This window comes from Sapajus apella, unplaced genomic scaffold (assembly GCF_009761245.1).
Source record: "Sapajus apella isolate SASKATOON/1434 unplaced genomic scaffold, GSC_monkey_1.0 scaffold81, whole genome shotgun sequence".
NCBI lineage: Eukaryota > Metazoa > Chordata > Mammalia > Primates > Cebidae > Sapajus > Sapajus apella.
This window is the reverse complement of record NW_022437021.1, coordinates 2,017,181-2,041,406: the sequence shown is the minus strand read 5'-3', so window position 1 is coordinate 2,041,406 and position 24,226 is coordinate 2,017,181. Positions and strand designations below refer to the sequence as shown.

The 24,226-nt window shown below is 35.7% G+C and overlaps 1 protein-coding gene across 17 annotated transcripts in view; it reads left to right on the top strand.

Annotated features, from left to right (window-relative positions):
* The window catches only part of PPP1R9A (protein phosphatase 1 regulatory subunit 9A), a 344,292-nt gene that overhangs the window by 286,943 nt on the left and 33,123 nt on the right, over nucleotides 1–24,226 (top strand). For all 17 annotated transcript variants that reach the window (XM_032252907.1, XM_032252911.1, XM_032252915.1 and 14 more), the window contains 4 exons: nucleotides 6,249–6,302; nucleotides 9,067–9,296; nucleotides 10,779–10,875; nucleotides 10,974–11,145. In XM_032252907.1, coding sequence (XP_032108798.1) covers nucleotides 6,249–6,302; nucleotides 9,067–9,296; nucleotides 10,779–10,875; nucleotides 10,974–11,145 — 553 coding nt within the window. The remainder of the gene's footprint in view (nucleotides 1–6,248; nucleotides 6,303–9,066; nucleotides 9,297–10,778; nucleotides 10,876–10,973; nucleotides 11,146–24,226) is intronic.

The window sequence follows — 24,226 nt, the reverse complement described above, 5'->3', positions numbered from 1 at the left end:
CTTTTAGTTGTGTCCATTTCTGGTTGTGAGTTTTTTTGTTTTTAATGTGATTTCACTGGTAATTTAGTGGAAGGTAGGGTGAGGGTGGCTCAGGAACTCAGTTGCCATTTAAACTGACTGTCCAATTTCTCCCTTGCCACTTTTCCTCAGGAGTCATGGCACGTGCAAAAATTTAAAAAAAAAAAAAAATTCTACATTTCTCTCGAAGAAAAAATGGAGTCTAAAAGTTGGTTTATTTTATTTATTTAAGTCTTTGAAAATGAATCTAGAAAAGTTATAAATGCATGGGATAATAACATTAAGTTATCTTTATGGACACTAACATGTAGATAAGCTATAAATTGCTGCCTACTTAGTAGCAAACAGTTATTTATTTAAAAAAGAGCTGTAATTACAGGCCCAAAACTACATCCAGCAGCATCATCATTAATAACAAGTTTATGAGTACTTACTTAGAGAGTGACCTTGTTAGAGAATCTCGCCGTATACTACATATGCTGCAATTAATGTTACCATTCAGATTAGATTGTGATATTGTTCAGTCAGCCAGTTTTAATTCATTTTGCATACACAATTCCCTAAGTAAAACACTTTTGTTAATAAGTAGGATAGATACCATGTATAAACTTTTCATCAGAAATTACAAAGAAATATGGCAAAACTTGATTTTAACAGCACCAAAATGTAGTTAAAAACAGCTTTGATTTCTTTTGTGGAGCTACGTTGTTGTAGGTGAGACATATGTCACTCAAATACTCACAAAGATAATTGTAAAAATTTAGATTCCAATCTGAAAAGCACTTTATAAGTTCTATGAAAATATTATTGATTTGCTTTTGTAAAATAACAGCAGAAAATGTTGTTTTTATCTGATTGTAATATTTCTAGAACTAGAGCTCTCTTGAAACATTTCCTGCAAAGGTATTTTTCACTTTGTAAAGAAAAATGTTTTCCATGCTCTCACAGGATAAGTAGCAAGAGGGCAAAAGTTCAGTCTCACTATTTAAGTTTCTGTGTAAGATGTTTCTATTTCTAGCACAGTTATATTTGGATTATACTGATTCAGTGATATGAGTGCATGTTCTGTATTCATCTTTTTGAAAAAAATAAACAGAAAATATACACAGCAGGTACACCTTCAGAATGTTAAATGAAAGCTCCTGTTCTTATAGGAATGTGTGTGTTTATTTGTGCTGAAATCCTGAGGTGCCTATCTATGGCTTTCATGTTAAAGATGACAGAAGAGATGAAAAAGATGGTCTTGTAAGTTAAAAGACTGACCTACAGTCCTTAACCTTTTCTTTTTATTTATGCCCACCCATACCACGTCTTTCCTCCAAACCTAGATTCTCTGAAGCCCAAAAACTCCCAACAGGCATTTCAGGCTCTATTTTCTATTACCCAGCCCTGTTGACCTTCTATCCCTGCAGTCAGCCTGCCTGACCATTCTTGCAAACTCTTGGACCTGTAATTTGAAAAGGTTATTGATTCTTGACATAAATCTCTTAAACATGTGGAAAGGGAACTGCTCTAGAATAAGAAAACTCAACCTTTTACCAACTATGCTTCTTTTGTCAAGGTCCTTCACCCCTGTGAAAAGCAATTTTCTTTCCAACATGAAATGGAGATATCTCCGGTCCATCTTACTCACTTTGCTTGGAAGGTAGGGTCCATGGCTGTACAAATAGGCCAAAGCCACAGGACATCTGATCTGGCTATAGGAATAAAAGACTAAACAAGCCATCCGGGAGCAGGTTGCCTCTGACCTTTCTCACAGAGTGATCTGGAGAATTCTTATAAGGTGGTATTTGTTAGTCTCCCTGAAGTATCTTGAAGGTAGAGATTCTACGTCATGTTCATGTATCCTCAGTAATTAGCATAGTACCTAGCATATAGTCTCATTCACTAAATGCTGATTGATTATTAAGAGAGGTGGAGGTGTGCTTTCTAAGCTTCCTTAATAATAACAGCAGCATTTTGCATTCAGTGTCAGAATGCTCGGAGACTACCAGAAGTGATCCTTGGTTTCCAATTGGAGTAGCTTCTCATCTAGAGGGGATGATGGTGACATATTCCTTGGGGTTTGGAGGAAGACTAAATGAAAAAAAATTCCAAAGCAAATGGTTCAGTTAGGTACATGACGAAGAGAGAAACAGAAGCAGGAAGAATGAAACCTGATTTTGTTTCCACTCCACCACCTGCTTCTAGTGGAAACTTGAAGAAGGTATGTGACTTCTCTTAGTCTCTTTCCTCATCTGAACCATGAGGTTCACAACACCTGTCCTGCCTCCCCCAGTCATTTGCAATGATAAAGGGGGATGATTAAAGATAAAGGGGCTTACAAATGTAAGAAATTTAGTATTAGTGGAAAGAACCATGGGCTGAGATTTCTAAAACCTGGCTTTGGCACCTATTAGCCTTGCAACATAAGCTCACTAGACACAGGTCCATACTATATAACATGAAGGGATTCAGTTAGTGTATTTTTGATGCTTTTCTTATCAATAGTGATAGATTTATATTAATTCTCTTAATGTGCATGCAGAATTAAAATAATCACATATCTTTACTTTTAGGCCTTATGAGTACTAAGAAAATTTTGTCCATTCTGAATAATGTGTGAATTTACACAATTCATTCTGCTTTCTTATATGTAGAGAACTTAGCTATACTTAGTAACACTCCAGACTTTTAGCAGTAGTTCTCACCTCACTGCTGATGAATTCAGTTTCTTCCTGTTATCCATTGTTGGTGAGATGGGAGGGGTGGAATAGATCAACATGGGCTTCACAGTTTTACCTAGGTTTGTCCCACAATTTGTGGATTCCTCTAGGGTATTCATTCACAAGAATAAAAATGTTGGCTCAGGACAAGAATTTCTAAACTCTGCAATCTTGACAACTACCTTCAAGTTCTTTGTTCCATAAATGTCACACCCATCGTATGTGAAAGGGCCCTTGGAGTTCCTCCCATCTAGCATTTTTCATGTGGGAAGCAACTTCTAGAAGACACAGTGATCTGAGAAAAGGAAGTCCAAAGTCCCAACAAGTTGCATGCCATGTATTTGGTTACCCTACCACGAGTTAATAAAAATCTGGTACTTGCCCTTAGTGCAGTGTTCACTGTGAAATCTGCCCTTTTGATTTCTTGCTTTCCTTTAAATAGAAGCAGAGATGTTCATTTTACTTCAGGTGTGACATTTTGCAGCAGTTAGCACATTTAACTGAGAGATGAAGCTGGGGTAATCATATTTGAGTTATTCAGAGCATTCTTTCTTGGTCCTGGCTGAGTTTATTGAGGACTTATTTTATGCTAGCCACTGTGCTAAATGTTTTCTGTGGGTTATATCACTTAATCATCCAGTGAGGAAGGTTATGACTTATAAAGAACTGAATTCTACGGGGGAGGAAAGTGAATGTAAGAAAGGTTAAATAATTTTGTAATGCTCCACAGAGTACATGGTAGGCCAGAGATGAATTCAAGCAGTCTAAGTCAACTACTCTTCATGTGTGGCACATGGTTGCCGGAACAAGAAGTAGATCTTGTCGATAACTATTGCAAATCCTCCAAAATTACCCAGGCATATGGATTTGCTGGATGCCTTAGCACATAGCCATATGTGTATGTGTGCATATACATTATTTATTTTTGTAGATTTATATATAAAGTGTCTAATACCTAAGTACTTTTGCCCTTTTTTACATTATTAGTTTATACTGGTGGGGGAGATTAGACCTAGAGGGAGAAAATGTTTTTTTTTGTTGTTGTTGTTTGTTTTTTTTTTTTTTTGAGACAGAGTCTCGCTTTGTCACCCAAGCTGGAGTGCAGTGGTACAGACTCAGCTCACTGCAACTTCCACCTCCTGGGTTCAAGCGATTCTCCTGGCTCAGCCTCCCTCCTGAGTAGCTGGGATTATAGATGTGCGCCACCACACCTTGCTAATTTTCGTATTTTTAGTAGAGACAGGGTTTCACTATGTTGGCCAGGGTGGTCTTGATCTTTTGACCTCATGATCCTCCCGCCTTGGCCTCCCAAAGTGCTGGGATTATAGGGTGAGTCACCTTGCCCGGTCGAAAAAGTTATTTTCACAGCATCCTCCACACAGCAACTCTTCAATGAATGCCTGTTGAATTGATCCCCATTTTCTAAGGAAAATGACACTGGATCAGAATGAGAAGATCCAGGTTTTAGTCCTGGTTTTAATAGTGATTCACTGTGAGGACTAGACCAGGTTGGTTGTCTTCTCTGATCCTTGGTCTTCCCATGTCTAAAATGAGTCCAGAAGAGCCTATAGTTGGAGTATCCACGGGGCATTCAAACCTATCTGACTGGCTAGCCTGGTGTTGTCAGGTTTCCAAAAGATCCATCCAGACTAGGGCTTAGGATGAGCATAGACCTCATCAGTGAGGGAGTAGGGAATTACAGGGATTTCGGAACAACACTGTGTATCTTTGTATCTTCCTCCAATCTAGTCATTGAGAAAACTTGTGGTTAGATTCCTTGCCAGCTGCACTAATGCTCTGAGCATCTGCTAAAGGCAGGTAAGTAAGAATTGTACCACTTGTGCTGTGATAAGAAACTAAAAGAGCCAGATTTGGGGCCTCATAAAAATAACCTTTCCACATAGGGTCCTACTCTAGAAACCGTTCAAGCACAGAACCCCCTAGGAGCCAGTGAGGGTGCAAGGAGCAATAGCCACACCAGCAAGATGGCCAGAGTGGCCAGGTCAGGAAGAACGTAAGCAGTGTGAATGGGGCAGAATCAAATTGAAAAGTTTCGTCATCCCTCAGTACCAAAAGCAGTAACAAGAGCTGTGGCCTGCAGACCTCATGGCCCTTTGCATAATAGGAGTGAGCACTTTATAAGGAACTTAGGAACCCTCAGGTTCTGGGCAGTTAGCCACTGGCATCAAGCGGGTCGAATAGGCCTGTCTTTGATTCTTCCATCATCCCCTTATCATCCTTCCCATGTGTCCCCACGAACTTGGTAAAAACCAAGGGAATACCGGTTACAAACCCAAGAGAGGGCTGAGATTTATGCCGTGCATGGTCTCCACAGGTTCACATTGCTAGCCTAAAAACGCATTTCTGTCCTTCTGTCAGACTCACTTCTGATAAGAAAACCTCTTAGCCTTACTTGATTACAGTAATAGTAAAAGTTTATGGTCCCTCATGTACAGTCTTAAATCCAAAATGCTCCAGTCTTTTTTGTAATTTTGTGTCAAACTAATTTAGTGGTACAACCTGACCTGACAGGATGCTATTTACGGTCTTTATGTGCCTCACTTAGTGGGAATATTCATGTTTGGTGGCAAAAATAATTCATGTGTTTGACTGTAGAATGCCACCAAAGACCCTGCTGTAGATAATAAGCAATTTGTAGAAGATACGTATTAACTACCTTTCTAAAATTTGGAAGAATGCTGACTTCCAAAAGCATCTGGCCCCAAAGATTTCAGACAAGAAATCGTGAACCTATAAATTGTTTTTCTTAAATCTGGGAGTATTTATTGATCCCCTAAGGAAACGAATGATTCGTTCAGTTCGTTCTTCTTCCCTTACAAAGAAAACAAAGTGGGGGGAAGGGACAAGCAAAACAAATGTAAACTGTGACTCTTATACTAATAAGCTGTAGAAGAAGCTGTTCTGTTGGGACCTGAGTCTTCAAAATGAGCAGGTCTTTTGGAGGACAAGATAATCTGGATCTGTACCTTTCCTGCAATTAAAAAAAATCAGAGATTTCCTCAGGCAACTGCAGTCCTCCTCCTCTCCCATTGCAGCCGAGCTGCTATCAGAATGTTTGCAGCTCACAGGACCATAGCGCCACCTTTCTTCCAGATTTGGAATAAATCTTCACACTGCCAGGTTTGGAATTGAATCACAGTACCAGCTCACTTGCCTGCTTACGCCGTTCAGTGAGCTAGACTTAGCAAGGAAACAGTTCCTTGACATTAAAATCATAAAGGAAGAGCTGCAAAGAGGGCAATAAAAAGTGTTTTCTTCTCTTGGTCCCTGAGCCATTAAATTGGTAACCTAATCTGATGTTAGGGAGTATAGACCATAACTCTGTTTAATTAGTTTGCACCCAGTGTCATTTCACACAGTAGACACTTTAATTTACAACTTGCTGCACTGCAGCACTTTTCTAGGCCTTTTACTATGTAATAAGGCATTCTTGTAGCTGCTGAGACTTTAAAAATATAGGTACACTTTCTTAGTTCAGATTTTTTCTTTCTTTTCAATTTTCAGTTGCAAATCAAACATGCAGTTACAGAAGCAGAGATTCAAAAATTGAAGACCAAGGTAAGCACCAAAACATGGTGTTTGAATTTTACTTTTTGAACTTCAGATACTGTGAATAAATTCAACCCAGGACTAAAGGATTTGTCCCTGTACATTTGAAAGAATACAAATGTGAGAGATTCATTTTCACTGTTAGGTACATAGACAAACCTGCCAGTGAGAGCAAACACCCATGCCCCCCTCAGTGCAAATAACACAATATTTTAAATATACATTTTTATGTATTTGCACATATGTGGCCTCTGAGATTTCCTTAAAAAGTAATATTTTTAATGGTTCAAGCATGTTTTGATTACTAATTCCTTAAGCAAAGCTACTGTATGTCCACTTTACTTACCTTATTATAAATAGATTTAATCATTTATTTGTTTTTAGGAACAAATTTAGCACATCGATTTTTTATATATAAACAATTCCTAATTTCTCATAATTAAATATTATAAACTTAATACATGCATAATTATTTTAAGTGCCAGGTACTACTGGAAATTTTTAGTTGTTTGGTTCACATAAATTAAGTTTGTGGGGAAGAAAAGGTCTTGATAAAAGGGAGTATGTATTATTAGTCTATATATATTAATTGACAAATTTTTTTTTTTTTTTTTTGAGACGGAGTTTCACTCGTTACCCAGGCTGGAGTGCAATGGCGTGATCTCGGCTCACCACAACCTCCACCTCCTGGGTTCAGGCAGTTCTCCTGCCTCAACCTCCCGAGTAGCTGGGATTACAGGCACGCGCCACCATGCCCAGCTAATGTTTTGTATTTTTATTGGAGACGGGGTTTCACCATGTTGACCAGGATGGTCTCGATCTCTTGACCTCATGATCCACCGGCCTCGGCCTCCCAAAGTGCTGGGATTACAGGCTTGAGCCACTGTGCCCGGCAGTAATTGACAAATTTTAACGCACTTATATGAGACACAATTCTAGCAATTTTATTTAGTTTTATCAAATATCCAATTTCAAAGATTTAAAAATATTTTTAAATTACTTATAAAGCATTATTCTTTATGTTTCTATGGTCTTTTAAAAATTAAGACGTAATTACTCCCCCACCACTAATGATCTGTTTTATTGTTCACATCTAACACTTGTTTTGGTTTCTCCATGTGTTTTAAATGGAGATGAATTAGCAAGGCTATTTTGGTTAAATGCTATTCTCAGCTAATTCACTCTGCAACTCTTTAGTCAAAATACATCTATACATCATTCATGGTGTCAGCCCAGCTCCATGAATAATAATTTTAAATTAGTGGTGGTTGCTAAATAAACAACTTGATACAAAACATTGTTTAACAAAAGAAGCAGTAAGTAACCTAGTCCTGTTTTAAATTGTTATTGTCTCTTGACATAGAAAGAATTGAAGATTTTTTTAAAATTGTTGGTAAAACATTTAAATTGTAAATGTTTTATTGGCACTTATGTATTAGACTATGGACATTTAACTTAGAAAATACTATAAATTAGCATTTTATATTTTTTCGTCATTACATTGGCATGTAATATCCACAGATTAGCACACTTTATTATGATTATTATTCATTTTGATAATAGAATTCCTAATTTTTAAATTGTTTTGGCTTCTTTCTAACTTTATAAACTGTTTTACAAATGTGTTTAGTTAAAAATATTTGCAAAAACATAGATGTGTGTGTATAAAAGTACATGTTTACTTTTGCTAAATGCTGTATGATTTTGAACATTGATAGTTTATAATGACTTTGCATCCTTTTGAACATTAAAGAAGGCATATAAAGTAGATAAAGTACTATTTGAAGGCCAGATAGTTATTGGGAATGACTTTTGAGCCCTCACCTAAATGATCAGTCTTGGATTTCTGTAGAAATTAGGGTGTTAAACTAGTTTACTGTCTATTCTGAAGAGTCCCTGGAAGCAGAAACCACAAAAAGCTGATTACACCTTTCTGTTCCATGGGAAGGAATTAAATTAACCAAGCCACAATTTATACTTTTACTTACACTATCTTTTATACTTTTATGGGAGTTGAGGTTTATAAAGCTTGAGAAATTTATTACACTACATGTACAGTAATGAGCTACAGATTATGTTCGTGTCCATTGAAATAAAGAATGAAATAAGATCATCAAAAGGATTAAAAGCAGAGTGAAAGTGGTTTATGTTTATCAGATGATTCTTATATCTAAGGAGCTATTTCAAGTATACTCATGTGTTATATTACAATTCTGTTGTATAGATGATATAATTGAGTCTTGAAGGACTTCAATTACTTGTCCAAGGTTTAATGGCCACTAATGGCAGAACTGGGATTCAATCTATGCTAAATGACTCCAGAAACCTAGCCATTAGGTCATACTATGCTTCTAACTCCTCTCTCCTTCCTGCCCCTCTTCACTCCATTTTTAGTTAAATCTTTTATATATAATTATATATTTTTAAAAACTCAAAACACGTTGACAGTAATTGGATATATCAAACCCTGATACATCTTTTACCGCTTACAGAATTTCAGACCACATAGTGTGATGGAAATATCACGTGAGGTGGAATCTAATCCATGTTTTATCATTTATCAAACGTGTGACCTTGGACAAATCATTTCACTTTTCAAGGCTTCCATTTTATCATCTATGGAATTATAAAAATAATACTTGCTTTTCTCAACTGAAGTGGTTTCAGTGATTGTTTATGATAATGGAACTTGACCTACAACATGCTATAAAAATGAGAGATTTTTGCTACAGAAGTGGCTAAATTATCTTTGCCATGACATTTGTTTCTCCAGCTGCAGGCGGCAGAAAATGAGAAAGTGAGGTGGGAACTAGAAAAAACCCAACTCCAACAGAACATTGAAGAGAATAAGGAAAGAATGTTGAAGTTGGAAAGCTACTGGATTGAGGCCCAAACGTTATGCCACACAGTGAATGAACATCTCAAAGAGACTCAAAGCCAGTATCAGGCCTTGGAAAAGAAATACAACAAAGCAAAAAAATTGATCAAGGATTTTCAACAGAAGTAAGCAGCTTCTAATGATTAAAGAATAGTTATGTTTGTCTAAAGAAGGTTTATGTCCCATAATTTTGTAATTATCTAGTGGAATAGAAAAGATGACCTCAGAGATATCCTTCCTATCCACGAGCATAGTTACAGCGTAAATACACGTTAAGTTTTGGAAGTATGTCTGTCACTTTTTCATGAGATTATATTTTGTATGTTTTACAGTTTTTGGCTACCAGGGCCTCTTGGCTATTTTTGATAATTAATTGTTAATAGTAACTGTTAAAACATCTGAATTTCTTTATTCTTTTTGAAACACCTCTGTGATTTAGCAACAAGAAGCCCAGCTGAAAGTTATGCAGAATGACTGACTATTGGATGTGGAGCATGCAAGCCGCAGTTGGGGCCTGGATCAGGCTGCTCCTCTCTATTCTTAGATCAGTAACTACAGAATTTCCCACTACAGATAGTGTAAATATCGACTAGCAGGGCCCCCTGCCCTGCCACTCTGCATTTCTCAGCTGTTGAGAGAATCAAGAGGGCGTCAGTTCACTGCAGTAAGAGAGACGATTACCACATTCTGCTTTTGGTTTTCAACAGCTGTTTCTGAGTTACTGCTCCTTTGTTTCCATCTCTTGAATCTCAGTGTAATGTCATAGAGACTGACCAGGGAGGGTTATACTAGATTTTTTCATCAGTTATTTCTGGCTCATTAGAACAAATAAGTAGTGCCAGTAACTTTTCTAGTCTACAAAGCCAAGCCTCAGAAACTAAGCATATATATAAGATTCATATTTCTGTTATTTCCTATTATGGAAAGAATGTTTTTAATATTTAAAAGGATTACTATCAAAAGTTTCTTGTTAAAAGGGGAGTATCCTCTGTGACTATAAATTCAGTACATCACTGTTTTGATTTTTTGCCAAACTCTTTTTCATAAAATAATTTTATAGTAAATTTTGCTAAATTTGCTTTATATTTTCAAAATAGAGTTATTTCTCTTCTTCTCTTATTATCCTTAAGTTTAAAAGCGAGTGCCCCTCTTGATGTTTCTGACCCACCCAGTCCCCTCTTCACTGTTACTCATAGAAATCTTATAATTATTTTGTTTGAATTTTTACCATCTAGTTACAACTGTTTTATATACTTATGACATTGGAAATATTGAATTATTTCTACCTGACAAGTAATTATCTCTACCAAATTACCCAACTTGGGTCATTAGTGCAGTCGTTCATATCTAAATATGTTTGGGTGCTCTAGAATCAAGAGCTACAAAAGAAAATGATAATAAGCAGAATCAAATGATTTTTCTTTGCCTTGTGACCCATTAAAGATGTTTTAGTTTCTTTCATTACTATACTTTCCCTCTAACCAATTGAATTTTGTCCATTTAAATAACTGTTCAGTTGCTTATCCTACTATGCAGTTATTGTTTCAGATAAGACCTTTCATTTACTGAGTGCTTGATATAATCAGAACTATTATTTTCTTCTTAAGAGAGCTTGATTTCATCAAAAGACAAGAAGCAGAAAGAAAGAAAATAGAAGATTTGGAAAAAGCACACCTTGTGGAAGTGCAAGGCCTACAAGTACGGGTGAGTTGTGTTCTCGAAGACACTAATTAATAAGGGTTTTGCTGTACTTGGAGAGGAGTGCTGGTTTAGAGTTTTATGAACGGATTTGTTTTTCCTAGATTAGAGATTTGGAAGCTGAGGTATTCAGGCTACTGAAGCAGAATGGGACTCAAGTTAACAATAATAACAACATCTTTGAGAGAAGAACATCTCTTGGTGAAGTCTCTAAAGGGGATACCATGGAGAACTTGGATGTCAAGCAAACATCTTGTCAAGATGGCCTAAGTCAAGGTTCGTTTAACTCAACCACAAATATCATTTTTGATGACCGTGTAAGTTTTTATTTTTCTTTTTCTGACCCAGAGATTTAAAAGTTGGAAATACCTTCCAGCTTTTGGAATTTAAAAGTTGGAAATACCTTCCAACTTATGGGACTGAAGAAAAGGCTTATCAAAATAGGAGTCAATCATTTCAGCTCTTGTCTTATCAAAAATAAATGCTTTAATATGTAGAATTAACAAATCCAAACTAAAGACAAGCCAAATACTATTTTTAAATTATCATAAAATTGACAGATTTAATAAACTGCCTTAAAAATTATAGTTTTATTCTATGTAGGATGAACTATACTACTTACGTATTAATGAATTAGGTTTTATTTATTTATTTATTTATTTATTTATTTTTGAGACAGAGTCTCACTCTGTCACCCAGACTGGAGTGCAGTGGTGCAATCTCAGCTTCACCGCAACCTTCGCCTCCCAGGTTCAAGAGATTTTCATGCCTCAGCCTTCCGAGTAGCTGTGACTACAGGCATGTGCAAACACACCTGGCTAATTTTTGTATTTTTAGTAGAAGGGAGCTTTTGCCTTGTTGACCAGGCTGGTCTCGAACTCCTGACTGCAGGTGATCCGCCTGCCTTGGCTTCCCAAAGTGTTAGAATTACAGTAATAAGCCACTGCTCCCAGCCAAGGTTTAGAATTTTTAAGTCACTAGAATATAGATCTTTTTCATAATATCAGAAGGCAGACTGCTGCTTTCAGCACTTGAAATTCATTTAGTTAAAATAAATCCTTACAGTTTTGTGCTTTTACATGGTGTACTATGTATCCTTCTTAGGTCTTTCCTGTGAAAGACCAAATAAGACTAAAACTGGAAACATTTTATATTATAAATGACTGTCTTCATTCATACACCAACCGTAAATAAATTACTTATGTTCTCACACACACACCATACTTAGATTGTACATGTATGAACATGAATGACTGTTTTAATATCTATGGTATATTTGCAAATTAGAAAACATTGTGCAATAAATCCCTCTTATAGAGGGCTTTTTAGTTTTTTTCATGATCTTCTCACATATTAAAATGTCTCCAGTGAGGTTTTCCTGGTAAGCAAGTGTTTATATCCTATCATGAACTTTTAGAACTAAACTCTTACCCATTAAAAATGGAAAGTATTGGAAGTCTTCATTTAAAATTAAAATGATATCTAGAGATTTGAATCTATTCACTAGGTTTATATCCTTCTAATGGGTTTTCCCTAAATAGGATGTAATTTATAAACAGTACCTCTTAGGCAGCTGAAAGAGGAGGATTTAGCATTAGCATTACCACTAAGTGAGGAGCTGTGTGACTTCAGGAAGAGTATTCAGCTTATCTGGGTTGATATTACTGTATATATTAAAAGTCATACGTCTTTCTTCCCCACTTTATGGGCTGTTTTGAGACTATATGATTTAGCCTTTGAAGCCAAAAATGTTATTTACTCAAGCTCTTATGGAATTAAACTTTTTATATCTGGAACACTATAAGATTGATATCTAAAGAAAAACATTAGGACTCAAACCAAATTTTTTACTTTTTTGAATATTTTAATTTTAAAAAAATTATAGTTTATATGTAATAAATACACATTCCTGCTGTGGCATACACAAAGTATGAGCAGTATCCAGTAGCTTTTCATTTCTTTTCATTTCTTTCAGTTTAGAAATCTGTATCTTGTCAAACATATAATTAATGGTATTTATTAAATTGTATGACTACAGAAGATCAACACACTATACTATTAACATGCTGATTTGGATCAAAACCTTACATTTTTTCTGAACTCTTTTTCTATTCTACACCCTCCATTTTGCCACATAATTATCAGTTTCCCTAGCAACACTGTCGGTTCACAGTGAGATGTGGAGACTGCTAATTCTTACTGAAACCAATCCGTGCTTGTGCAGTAGAGGTAGAATCAGTCATCTCAGACATTAGTAGCATACATACAAAGTGCTCTTCCAGTTTTGCTGTGAGGACAGTCAGTGATAAATCTCTCTGAATTTCAATTACTTGATCACATAAACTAAAACAGCTTGGTCAGTAGCTAGATAGGAGTGCTCTGGAAAGCACTTTTCTAAATTGATCCTTTGCTTCTGTTGCTAGGGAACACTGAAATACTAGAGGTTTAGAAAGGGGAGTAAGGCTGCAGACCTAACATAGACCGTTCCACATTTAAAGATCCACCACCACCGTTTTGTACCAGGAGAGGATACCAAAGTTCTTGCCCATTAGACGCAAGTGTTATCCTTCCCACTTTGTGCAGACTATCCCATTCTGATTTGCTTTTCAGGCACTGGAGTGGTAGGATGAGTGGTTTAGCATGTTTTTAGGCACTGAGGCAGCTCATGAAGCAGAAGAATGATCAGGTGGAGGTCAATGAATATGGTCAGAATGAAATAGTAAAAGAAAAGGAAGACAAGAGGAGGAGGAAGAAAGGAAGAGCCTCTGAGCAGCTATTTCTTCATGTGTACTCATGCTCATCCAAAACAGGGAACTAAGAATTAATGAATTATGTGATTCTCAATAATTTTTAAACCATATAGAAATCTAGCACAAATTTAGAATTATGTTTGACTGCCATTTGTATGTTTCTCTCTAAAACCTAAGCCAGCTCAAGTATCATTAAAATTTTGCTAACAATCACTGATACAAATTTGTTATTTAATATATTCCAACACTTTCTTTATCATGATTACATAAAGCAGATTTAACAATTTTTTTTCACCAAGAGTCATAACAAACCCCAGATCCATTCTAGTTTATACCAGTGTGCTCGTTAAGTATTTTCCTTGTGTTCCAGAAGAGGAAAAATGATGATGATGCCCTACTACTATGTTTCATGCTTGTCATTTCTTAGTGCCTAAATAATGCCAGAATTAGGGTAAAAACAGAGATTGGGTATGTTAGAGAGACCTTGGTAAGCTAAAAGCCTGTAATATTGGATTTCGTAGTAAAGTCACAGAAGCAACACATTCTGAGTTTCTAGATATTCCAATCCTAATGTTGATACTGTTTGCAGCTTCAAATATTTTTTAGGCTGATTCGTTAAAGAAGGATTATGCATAATTCCATAGAGATACTGAAAGAAACACTAGGGCCAGTAGGTAGAAGTTACCTATGAAGGCACATTCTGACTATTCTACAATGAGAGGTCAGGAGTAAGTATGATATCATTTAAAAATTGTTTTGAATACTGAAAACCTGCTTCCAGGCAGGATTTAGGTGGCACACTGACTTGTAAGAGGAAGAGTGGCTACTAGGCAAAAAGGAAGACTAGGGCCTGCTGATTATCCTGCAAGGTATATGATTTGTGGGATCAAGGGTGAAAGAGGAAAAGTTTGGTAGGAGACAAATAAATAGAACTTAAGGTGCTATGTAAGCATCTTAAAAGACAAGAGGGAATTCAAAGAAAAAATAAATAAAATTAGCATTTTTTTCTATTCATAGTTTTTATGTTAAAAAGGTAGTGCCATTTGAAATGGCATAGTGTGCTCTTGGAGTAAAAGTGGGCTTTGACTACAGAAGGGTTTGTATGTAATTTTGTAAGCACAGTGACTCATTCACAGTTTAGGTTTGTAAATATAATTCAAGGATTTCTGTGAAGTTTGAATATTGCTACCGAGTGCTGCTTCATTCTCACACCTGCCTACTCAGTAAGTGGACTATGGGTTAGGCAATACTGCGTGTTATCTTCCCAAAAGTGTGAACAAGGAGGATTATATGAAGCGTTTTATACTTTGTTTTCTTGTTACTTACTGTTCCTCAGCGCTGAGAACTGAGCAAGAAGAAAAAGACTTAAATTGCAAGATTACAGGTAGGATTATAAAAGATTATAGGAAAGTTCTAATCTTTCCTGTAAGACCATAGGAAAGTCTAGACTTTCAGAATAGATTGTGGCTGAAATTAATTACTCAATCTTGGATGTCCTTAAAAATAGGAATATTTCTTAGGTACTTCCCAGCTAACTTTAAACTATCTTGGAGGAAGGAGCGTAAAGATATGAAAATAATCTCTTTTATTCCCTCTCCTCTCTCTTAGTCTTTTTCCACAAAATGGTTTGGCTGTTGCAGTAAGACCGCAGATTCTCCAAAAATAGATACCCAAGGTGATAGTCTGCTCCTGTACCCTAAACCCAACCTCCTTGATCCCAAACCCAGAACTTGTAGACATGTAAGTGGAACTCTGAGTCAGCTTACATATTGAAGCCAGCCAGTTCTCTGGTCATCAGGCCCCATCTACTTGGTATTTGCTTCTTGTAACCCAGTTGTTAGCATTATTGTTTTACATGGAATCTGCTTTCTCTGAATTTACTCCTCTGAAATTTACTCAGATTTAATAAATAGGGTCTTTATCAGGAAGAAGAGAAAATAACAAACTGCCATTTGGAGTATCTGCCGTTTCCACTACCTATGTGTTTTTAAATTCTTATAATTCATTTATTCATGTACTGTCTAGAAGTAACTTGGAGAGGCACATTATGTGACTGGATAGGGGAATTGAAACTGGCAAGATAAAGAGAAGAAAAGAGTGGAACCAGAAATGATGCTGCAACCAAATATACCACAATTCACTTTTTATAAGGTTGGACTGTCAATTTGGCTCTAGGCTTTCTAGTTGCCAGAAGGAAAAGGAAACCCTTGTCAATTATATTATTCACAGTATTCATACAATAAAAACAAACTATCTGCTCAAGGAAAATACCATTACTGGTAACAAGTAAAATAATGCATGATTTGTGGCAAACGGTGCTATTGATATTGATAACATCCTTAAAGGAGATCCACTAATACTTGTATTAGGATATTTTCACACAGTGACCCTCAGTGTTGGCTAATGACATCACACAAATATATAATGTAGTGTTCAGTAAAAAGAATAAAACTACTGAGGAGGGGGGATGGATAAGATATCGTGGTACTGTTGATCTAGCTTGGTGTTAAGGTAGAAAAGTCTGTCATGGGTGGACACAGTGCCTCATGCCTGTAATGCCAGCACTTTGGGAGGCTGAGGTGGGTTGATCAACTGAAGTCAGGAGTTCAAGACCAGGCTGGTCAACATGATGAAACCCCATCTTTACTAAAAATACAAAAAAATTAGCCAGGGGTGGTGGTGGGTGCCTGTAATCCCAGCTACTCGGGAGGCAGAGGCAGAAGAATTGTTTGAGCCTGGGAGGCGGAGGTTTCAGTGAGCTGAAATCGTGTCATTGCACACGCTGCAGCCTAGGCCACAAGAGCAAGACTCCATCTTAAAAAAAAAAAAAAAAAATAGTCTATCATGTTTGGCAGGTCAATTTTTTTTTTTTTTTTTGAGACAGAGTTTTGTTGCCCAGGCTGGAGTGCAATGGCACAATCTCAGTTCACTGCAACTTCCACCTCCTGGGTTCAAGCAATTCTCCTGCCTCAGCCTCCTGAATATTTGAAATTACAGGTGTTGGCCACCACACCCCACTAATTTTCTTTGTATTTTTAGTAGAGATGGGGTTTCACCATGTTGGCCAGTCTGGTATCTAATGCCTCACCTCAGGTTATCCACCTGCCTCATCCTCCCAAAGTGTTGGCATTACAGGCATGAGCCACTGCACCCGGCCCCAATTTTTAAATTATATTGTTCAAAGCTTCTAGAACATATTACTGAAAGAGATGTGTAAAAAATTTCACATTGTAATTGTGGATTTATCTATTTCTTCTGACTGTGTCAGTTTTTGTTTATGTGTTTTAATGTGATGTTAATAGGTATATTCAATTTAGAATTGTTCAGTCTTTCTGGTAGATTGTCCTTTGATCATTAGGAAGTATTCTTCTTTATTCCTAGTATTTCACCTTATTATACTATATCCAATATTTAGAGAGCTGTATCATCTATCTTTTGATTAGTGTTTGCATTGCATTCTTTTTTTATCCTTTTGCTTTCAACCTTTCTGTATTTCTTGTAAGCAGTATGTAGTTGTTTGTTTTTTATTACAGTCTATTTTTAAATGCATTTTAAAAGTTGCTACTTATTTACTAACATGTAGAGTTTAACTCTAACATCTTACTATTTGTTTCCTATTTGTTCTTTTATGTTTTCTTGCCTTCTTTTGGATTAGTCAAGTGTTTTCTTCTTATTTCATTTTTCTCTATATTAGCTTTTATTCTTCTTTTAGTGGATGCCTACAGATATAATTTATAAATTATAATATTTGCAGGAGAGGCTGGGTGCAGTCGCTCATGCCTGTAATGCCAACACTTTGGGAGGCCAAGGTGGGTGGATCACTTGAGGTCAGGTGTTCAAGACCAGCCTGGCCAACATGATGAAAGCCTGCCTCTACTAAAAATACAAAATTCAGCAGACTTGGTGGCAGATGCCTGTAATCCCAGCTACTCGAGAGGCTGAGGCAGGAGAATCGCTTGAACCCAGGAGCAGAGATTGCAGTGAGCTGAGATTGGGCCATTGCTCTCTAGTCTGGGTGACAGAGCGAAGAGTCTGTCTCAAAATAAATAAATAAATAAATAAATAAAAAGAAAAAAGAGATTTGCAGGAAAGTACAGGCTAAGTATTCATTAAGATGTCTCCCATTCAAATGTTATAGTTCCTAAATGAACTTTTTATAAAGATTGAATGACAATGAGCTACAGGTTATACTTCCTGGAAAATACCTTGAATATGGTTTCTCTGTAATTAATGGAGTACAGATTCTGTATATCTTAACAAACAATTTAATTGGAGATAGGGTTAATCCATTATTATGAGATTTAAGCGGTTTACATAGTTGTGTTTCAGAACAGAGAGACATTTCTCTTCTTCCACTGATAACACCCATTGACTGGCCAGGTTTCTTTTCATTAAAAAAATAAATACAACTACTTGTTTATGAAGACAAATGGGAAAATAAAATTTCAAGAAGGGTCAAAACAATTTCACAGTGAAAAAAATTAAGGTAAATATCAATGAAAACCCACATCAGCTCAAATAAAATCTCATCCTAGAATGTGACTTGCTTTAAATAATACTACTTCTTGCTGTACCCACAGAAATAAACCATCTTGGAAATGTATGTGCCACCAATGAAGTGACGAAACATATAAAAACATTATTTATAAATAAATTAAAACTTTGAGAATTCCTGCCAAAAAAACAAAATGATCATCAATTTTAAAGTATTTGATCTGTAGGTCACTTTTAGTCAGTAATTAGTTGACTGTATAAGCCACTGCTAGTAAGAGAAAATGAAATCTTATCTCCTTATAAAAGAATGTACCTTTGACCCATTAAATATGATGTCAAATAATAAACACTTTAAGAAGAAGCAGGTTTACACTTAAGTGCATATGGAAGGGTGGTTAATGTTCATTTGTTTTAGTATTCCAGTTGACTTTACTCTTGGGTTAAGCGTATAGTGCAGGTTCTTCATTGAGTTTATGCAACTCTTCTTATAGTTGATTCTCCTAAAGAGATTTCAAGTAACCTCTGTCTTCTCTGTGTCCAGATTTCTTCTTATAAGGGACATCCTAATGACCTTAATTACATCTTTAAAGATCCCGTCTCCCAATAGTCATAGTCTGAGGTATTGGGGATCAGGACTTCCACATATGAATTTTAGAGGAACACGTCTCAGCCCTTAGTATATTTTTGGTCCTGATAGCTTTCTTATCTGGTTGGTGTGATAATGGTTTTATCTGAAATCTACCTGTTACCATGTAAAGGCTACCCTTAGGAATTCCAAGATGTAATTGATAAAGCAAGTAGCTGATATACAATCTGGATAAACTGACAATTTAACAGTTCTAAAATTCCTCTTTTCAAAAAATGAGATCGCTCATACATTGTTCAGCAGTAGTAGCAGAGTAGGAAATAACTTTGAGATTGGGAGTTAGGCAAACCTGTATTTAAATATTAACTATTCCACCCCTTAACTGTGTGACTACAAACAAATTATTTAATTTCTCTGGCCTTAGAAAGGTAGAATAATTATAAAACTGTAAAAGTTATAGCACTGATAGGATTAAAAGGATTATAGAATGAAATAAGTCCATGTTAGTTAACTACTTTGTGCAGTACCCAGCACATAGAAAGAGCTTAGTGTTTACCATCATTGCAGCATTACTAACAATAAACACTATACTAAGCATTTTAGCTCCCCTTTTACAATGGTTTATAAATAGCTCTAGAGACTGAAAGGGATCTTTAACTGCTTTATTCAACTTGCATTTTCTGTAAGCTCTATGTAATAATGCAACGCAACAAGGAACCAATCAGGACAAATCCTGGTTTCTGAAAGAACCTGAGAGCCTACAAGGCAGGATTAGGACCTCCTCCACTCAGCAGAGTGTCTCAGGCAACTGTGCTACAGCATCTCCTCTAACAATACCAGACTTAGCTACTTCTTTAATGTTTTATTGTAACTTTTTTTTCAAGGCACTGAGAATTTTGTACTACCCTATAAGTTGTGTAAAATTCCAAATGGTCACTTCCGCTCTTTCTCATGGCATCTTATAACCTCTCTGAGATATATTTGACCACCAAGAAAAACCGTATCAAATCCAGTACCTAATGGATAAGGTCTGTGTCTGCTTTGAAACTTTATAGTTAGCACCAATCTTAAGTTATTTATAACCAGCAAAAGTGTTGAAATGGGAAATGTCTCTCCACAAGTTAAGAAAGCTTTAGTTGCTTCCAACTAACAATAAAGTTAAGAAAGTTTTAATTGCTTTCAACTAACAATAGGTTACTATTTATAAACAGTGCTACAATCAACCACCTTATATATAAATAATTTTATTTTCCTGTTATATCTTTGAGATAGATTTCTAGAAGTAGGATTACTGGGTCAAAGGGCAAATAATTTAAAAGCCTAAGAAATTCAAAGTGGGATAAATACAAATAAATCTATACGTAGGTACATTATAATGAAACACCAAAGACAAAGAAAGGATTCTGAAAGTGTCCAGAGAGTAAAATATCCATTGGAAAAGATTATACTGAAACCTGACAGTGGGAAAATGGAAGCCAGAAGACAGTGGAGCAATATCCTCAAATTACTGAGAGAAAATAACTACAACCTGTATATTTACCAAAAGTATTTTTTTTAAATAAGAAATACATTTTAGATAAACAAAAATTGAACATTTTCCACCTATGGGCTCTCAAGTAAATTTCTAAAGGAAGTATTTTTTTTTTAAATGATCTAAGAAGAACAAGCTCAAAACTCAATGTGAATCATTGAGGGAGAAAAGGGTTCTACTGAGGAGCAGACATGGTGACTTATTTCTGTAACCCCATGACTCAGGGAGCTGAGGCAAGAGGATCACTTGAGGTCAGGACCTCAAGATCAGCCTGGGCAACATAGTGAGAACCTCATCTATAAAAACTTTTTTTTAAAGTTAGCTGGGCATGGTAAGCATGCGCCTGTTAGTTTTAGCTAACTGGGAGACTGAGGTAAGAATATCTTTTGAGCCCAGGAGTTCCAGGCTGCAGTGAATTTTAATCACACAGCTGCCCTCCATCCTGGGTGATAGAGCAAGATCCTGTCTTAAAAAAAAAAAAGTTACACTGAAAGCTATTAAATATCCTAAGTTAATATTAGCAAACTGAATCCAGATAATATGACTAATTTGAGTCTAAACAACACAAAATTATTTTAGCATTAGAGAACCTCCTCGTATATTTAACACATTGACTAGAGGAAAAATGGATATAATTATTTCAGTGGATACAGGCAAACATTTAATGAAGTTTAATACCTTCTCCAGTTTAAATGTTTTATCAAACTAAAAATATGGAGGAACTTCCATAACTTGATATTGTGAGGCTAACCAATTCTCTGTCAAATATCGAGTGGTAAAATGTTAAATTCAAGAATTTCCTTTAAAATTAAGAATGTTTTTAATATTTCATCACTAAGTGTGTTACTACTACTTCTATTCAGTGTTGTCCTAGAGGTCCTAGCGAGTACTACCAGATAAGCAAAAGAAATCAAAGATTTAAGGAATGGAAAGAAACAATCAGAATTGTCATTATTCATGGATAATGAAATTGAATACGTTAAAAAATTCAATATACTGATTATTAGACTTTATAAGTGTTTAACAGAGTAGATGGCTGTAAGAAGAATCAGACATCAGTCAGTTCCAACAAACAAAATGTAATTTTCTAAAATATACCATTTACAATAGCAAAACCTATCTATAAGATATTCAATGATGAATTTAACAAAAGATGCTCAAGACCCATGGAAAGGCATGAAAGAAGACTTATGTAAATTGAAAGAGAAAGGAAGCCTCAATATTATAAAAATGCTTTTATGCCAAATTATTGTATTAATCCCATGCAATTTCAATTAGAATTCCAACAGGGCTTTTAACTTCTTTAGAATTTGGTGAGTTGTTTCTAAAATGGGTATGGATAAATAGCTTGGCCCAGAATAATGAAGATTCTCCTGAGGAGGAACAAGGTAGGAACTTGTTCTTATAGATACTGAGATTCATTATGAAGTAAAAGTGATTAAGACCATGTGGCATAGTCTCAGCAATGGTCAAGTGGACTAGTATGAAGAATATGGAGTCCAGAAGCAGACTGACACATTTATGTCAACTTGAGAAAATTACAGAGCAGACACTATAGTTCTGTGAGTAAAGGATGGACTAATAAATGTTGCTATCTATATGGATAAAAATGAATTGGACTCCTCTTCACATTATTCATGAAATAAGTTCCAAATGGATTACTGTCTCAAATTTGAAAGACAATACTTAACACTCTTAGAAGAAAATGTAGGATTTCATATGATTTCTTAAGACATAAAAATTCCAAATCATAAAAAGGTTTGATAAATTTGACCACAGCAATGTTAAGAAAATCTGATCATTATAAGACATTATAAAGTACATGGAAAGAGAAGCCAAAAATTGAGGGAGGATATTTATAGCACATATAACTAAGAAAAAAATTGTTGTCTATAATAAATTAAGAACTCACATAAATTATAAGAAAAACACAACCAACATGGTAGAAAAATGGACAAAACCCAAGAAGTTCACAGAAGGAGAAACCCAAACATTAATAAACATAGACGTTCAACTTCACTAGCAAAAATGAAACAATTGGCAAAGAAAGTTTCACAGTAAAATGTGATAGCCAGCACATGAACGAAAAGGAAAATTTATAAAACTGTTTTGTTAAAATAATTTGGCATTGTCCATTAAAATAGAAGATGTGGGCCAGGCGCAGTGGCTCAAGCCTGTAATCCCAGCACTGTGGGAGGCCGAGGCGGGTGGATCACGAGGTCAAGAGATCGAGACCATCCTGGTCAACATGGTGAAACCCCGTCTCTACTAAAAATACAAAAAATTAGCTGGGCATGGTGGTGCGTGCCTGTAATCCCAGCGACTCAGGAGGCTGGGGCAGGAGAATTGCCTGAACCCGGGAGGCAGACGTTGCAGTGAGCCGAGATCGCGCCATTGCACTCCAGCCTGGGTAACAAGAGCGAAACTCCATCTCAAAAAAAAAAAAAAAAAAAATATAGAAGATGTGAAAATCCTATGGCCCAACAAATTTACTTCGATGTGTATATATATCCTCCAGAAACTCTTGGTACCAAAAGGCATATTCAGAAACATTCCAGTTAGTATTGTTTGTATAGCTGCAGTAAAAAGTTAATTAATTTTAGTCAATCTTTCAGCATAATGTTGAGCAAACAAACCAACTAAAAAACAATTTGCAAAATATTATATACAATTCACTAACATGCACCTGAAATTTAAAAGCAAAAAAAGACTAATCTGTATATTCTGTAGGGATAAATCTATGGAATAACTAGAAGGAAAAGCAGAAGTTACAACTAGAAATACAGAACAGAGAAGGCTTCAAAACGAATAATTTTATAGTTTAGGCTTAATGGCGATACATGGTTGTCTTTTTTTTTTTTTCTTTTTTCGTATGACATGTGATATATGTTATTATATAAATATTTTAGAATAGAAACTTTAAAATAATTAAAAGGTAAGAATAAGAAAATCACAAAAGATTTTTTTAGGCTAAAAAATATGTATTAGTTTAAGCCTTAATAAGAAAATAAAAGCCATTTATATCCATGAGGATATTCCTGTGGTCACTGTACCCTCCAATAAATCATTTTCTTTGTCCTTTTTGCCTTTCTCTCGAGCCCTCAAAATTAGCAGCTCTTTTCAGATACCTGTGGATTTGAGGCCAGGCCAGACCCCTACCACCACATCTGATTTATTTCCTGATAGAGTTTGAGAGTACATTAAGCATTCTCCTTTAGCATTGGAACCTAGAATTTTAAAATGAGGTAAAAGGCATGATTAAAGCCAGAATTTATTAAATGGAAATTCATTAAAAGAAAAGTGAATGTTTGCACTACATTATCAGGAGAATCTCATACAAGAGCATTAAATACAGAACAATGAGGTAATTATTTCATGCTGTCACATTGTTTAGTTCTACATTGGAGCCTGGGGAATTCTAGAGTAGATTCAGCCCTTTTTAAAAAAAAAAAAAAATTATGCATACAGATATAATTTGGTAAACTTTCACAATTTTCATTTTTCCTGGAAAACTGTTTTCAATTTTGTTTAATCCCCAATAAATAATTTTGACCATGAAATAGTGAATTGCACTAATTAAAGGGTGAACATTCCTGGTAAATCACTACGGGAATTTTTAATGAACAAGCCAAATGAATGAAAAATCAATATTTATTGATTATTTTCTAGCATAACATTAAGTCCAAAATCTGTCCTCTTACTTAAAAAGCAAAGCACCTAAATTGCCTGTCTAGTTTTGTGTGAGTTTTGAATCTGCCTACTTATAAATGATTAAAACTTTTGTTGCCAAATTAATGAGACATTCAAAAGGAGGTATTCGGTTGCAGATTGACAGCTGTGCTTCATTCATATTTCTTACTGCATCTTCGTAAGTTCATAGAGTCCACCAGACCCTTCAGTGATACTGAGGTATAAAATAATACAGGAAGATAACTAGGCCAGGTGCTATGGCTCACACCTGTCTTCCCAGCACTTTGGGAGGCTAAGGTGGATGGA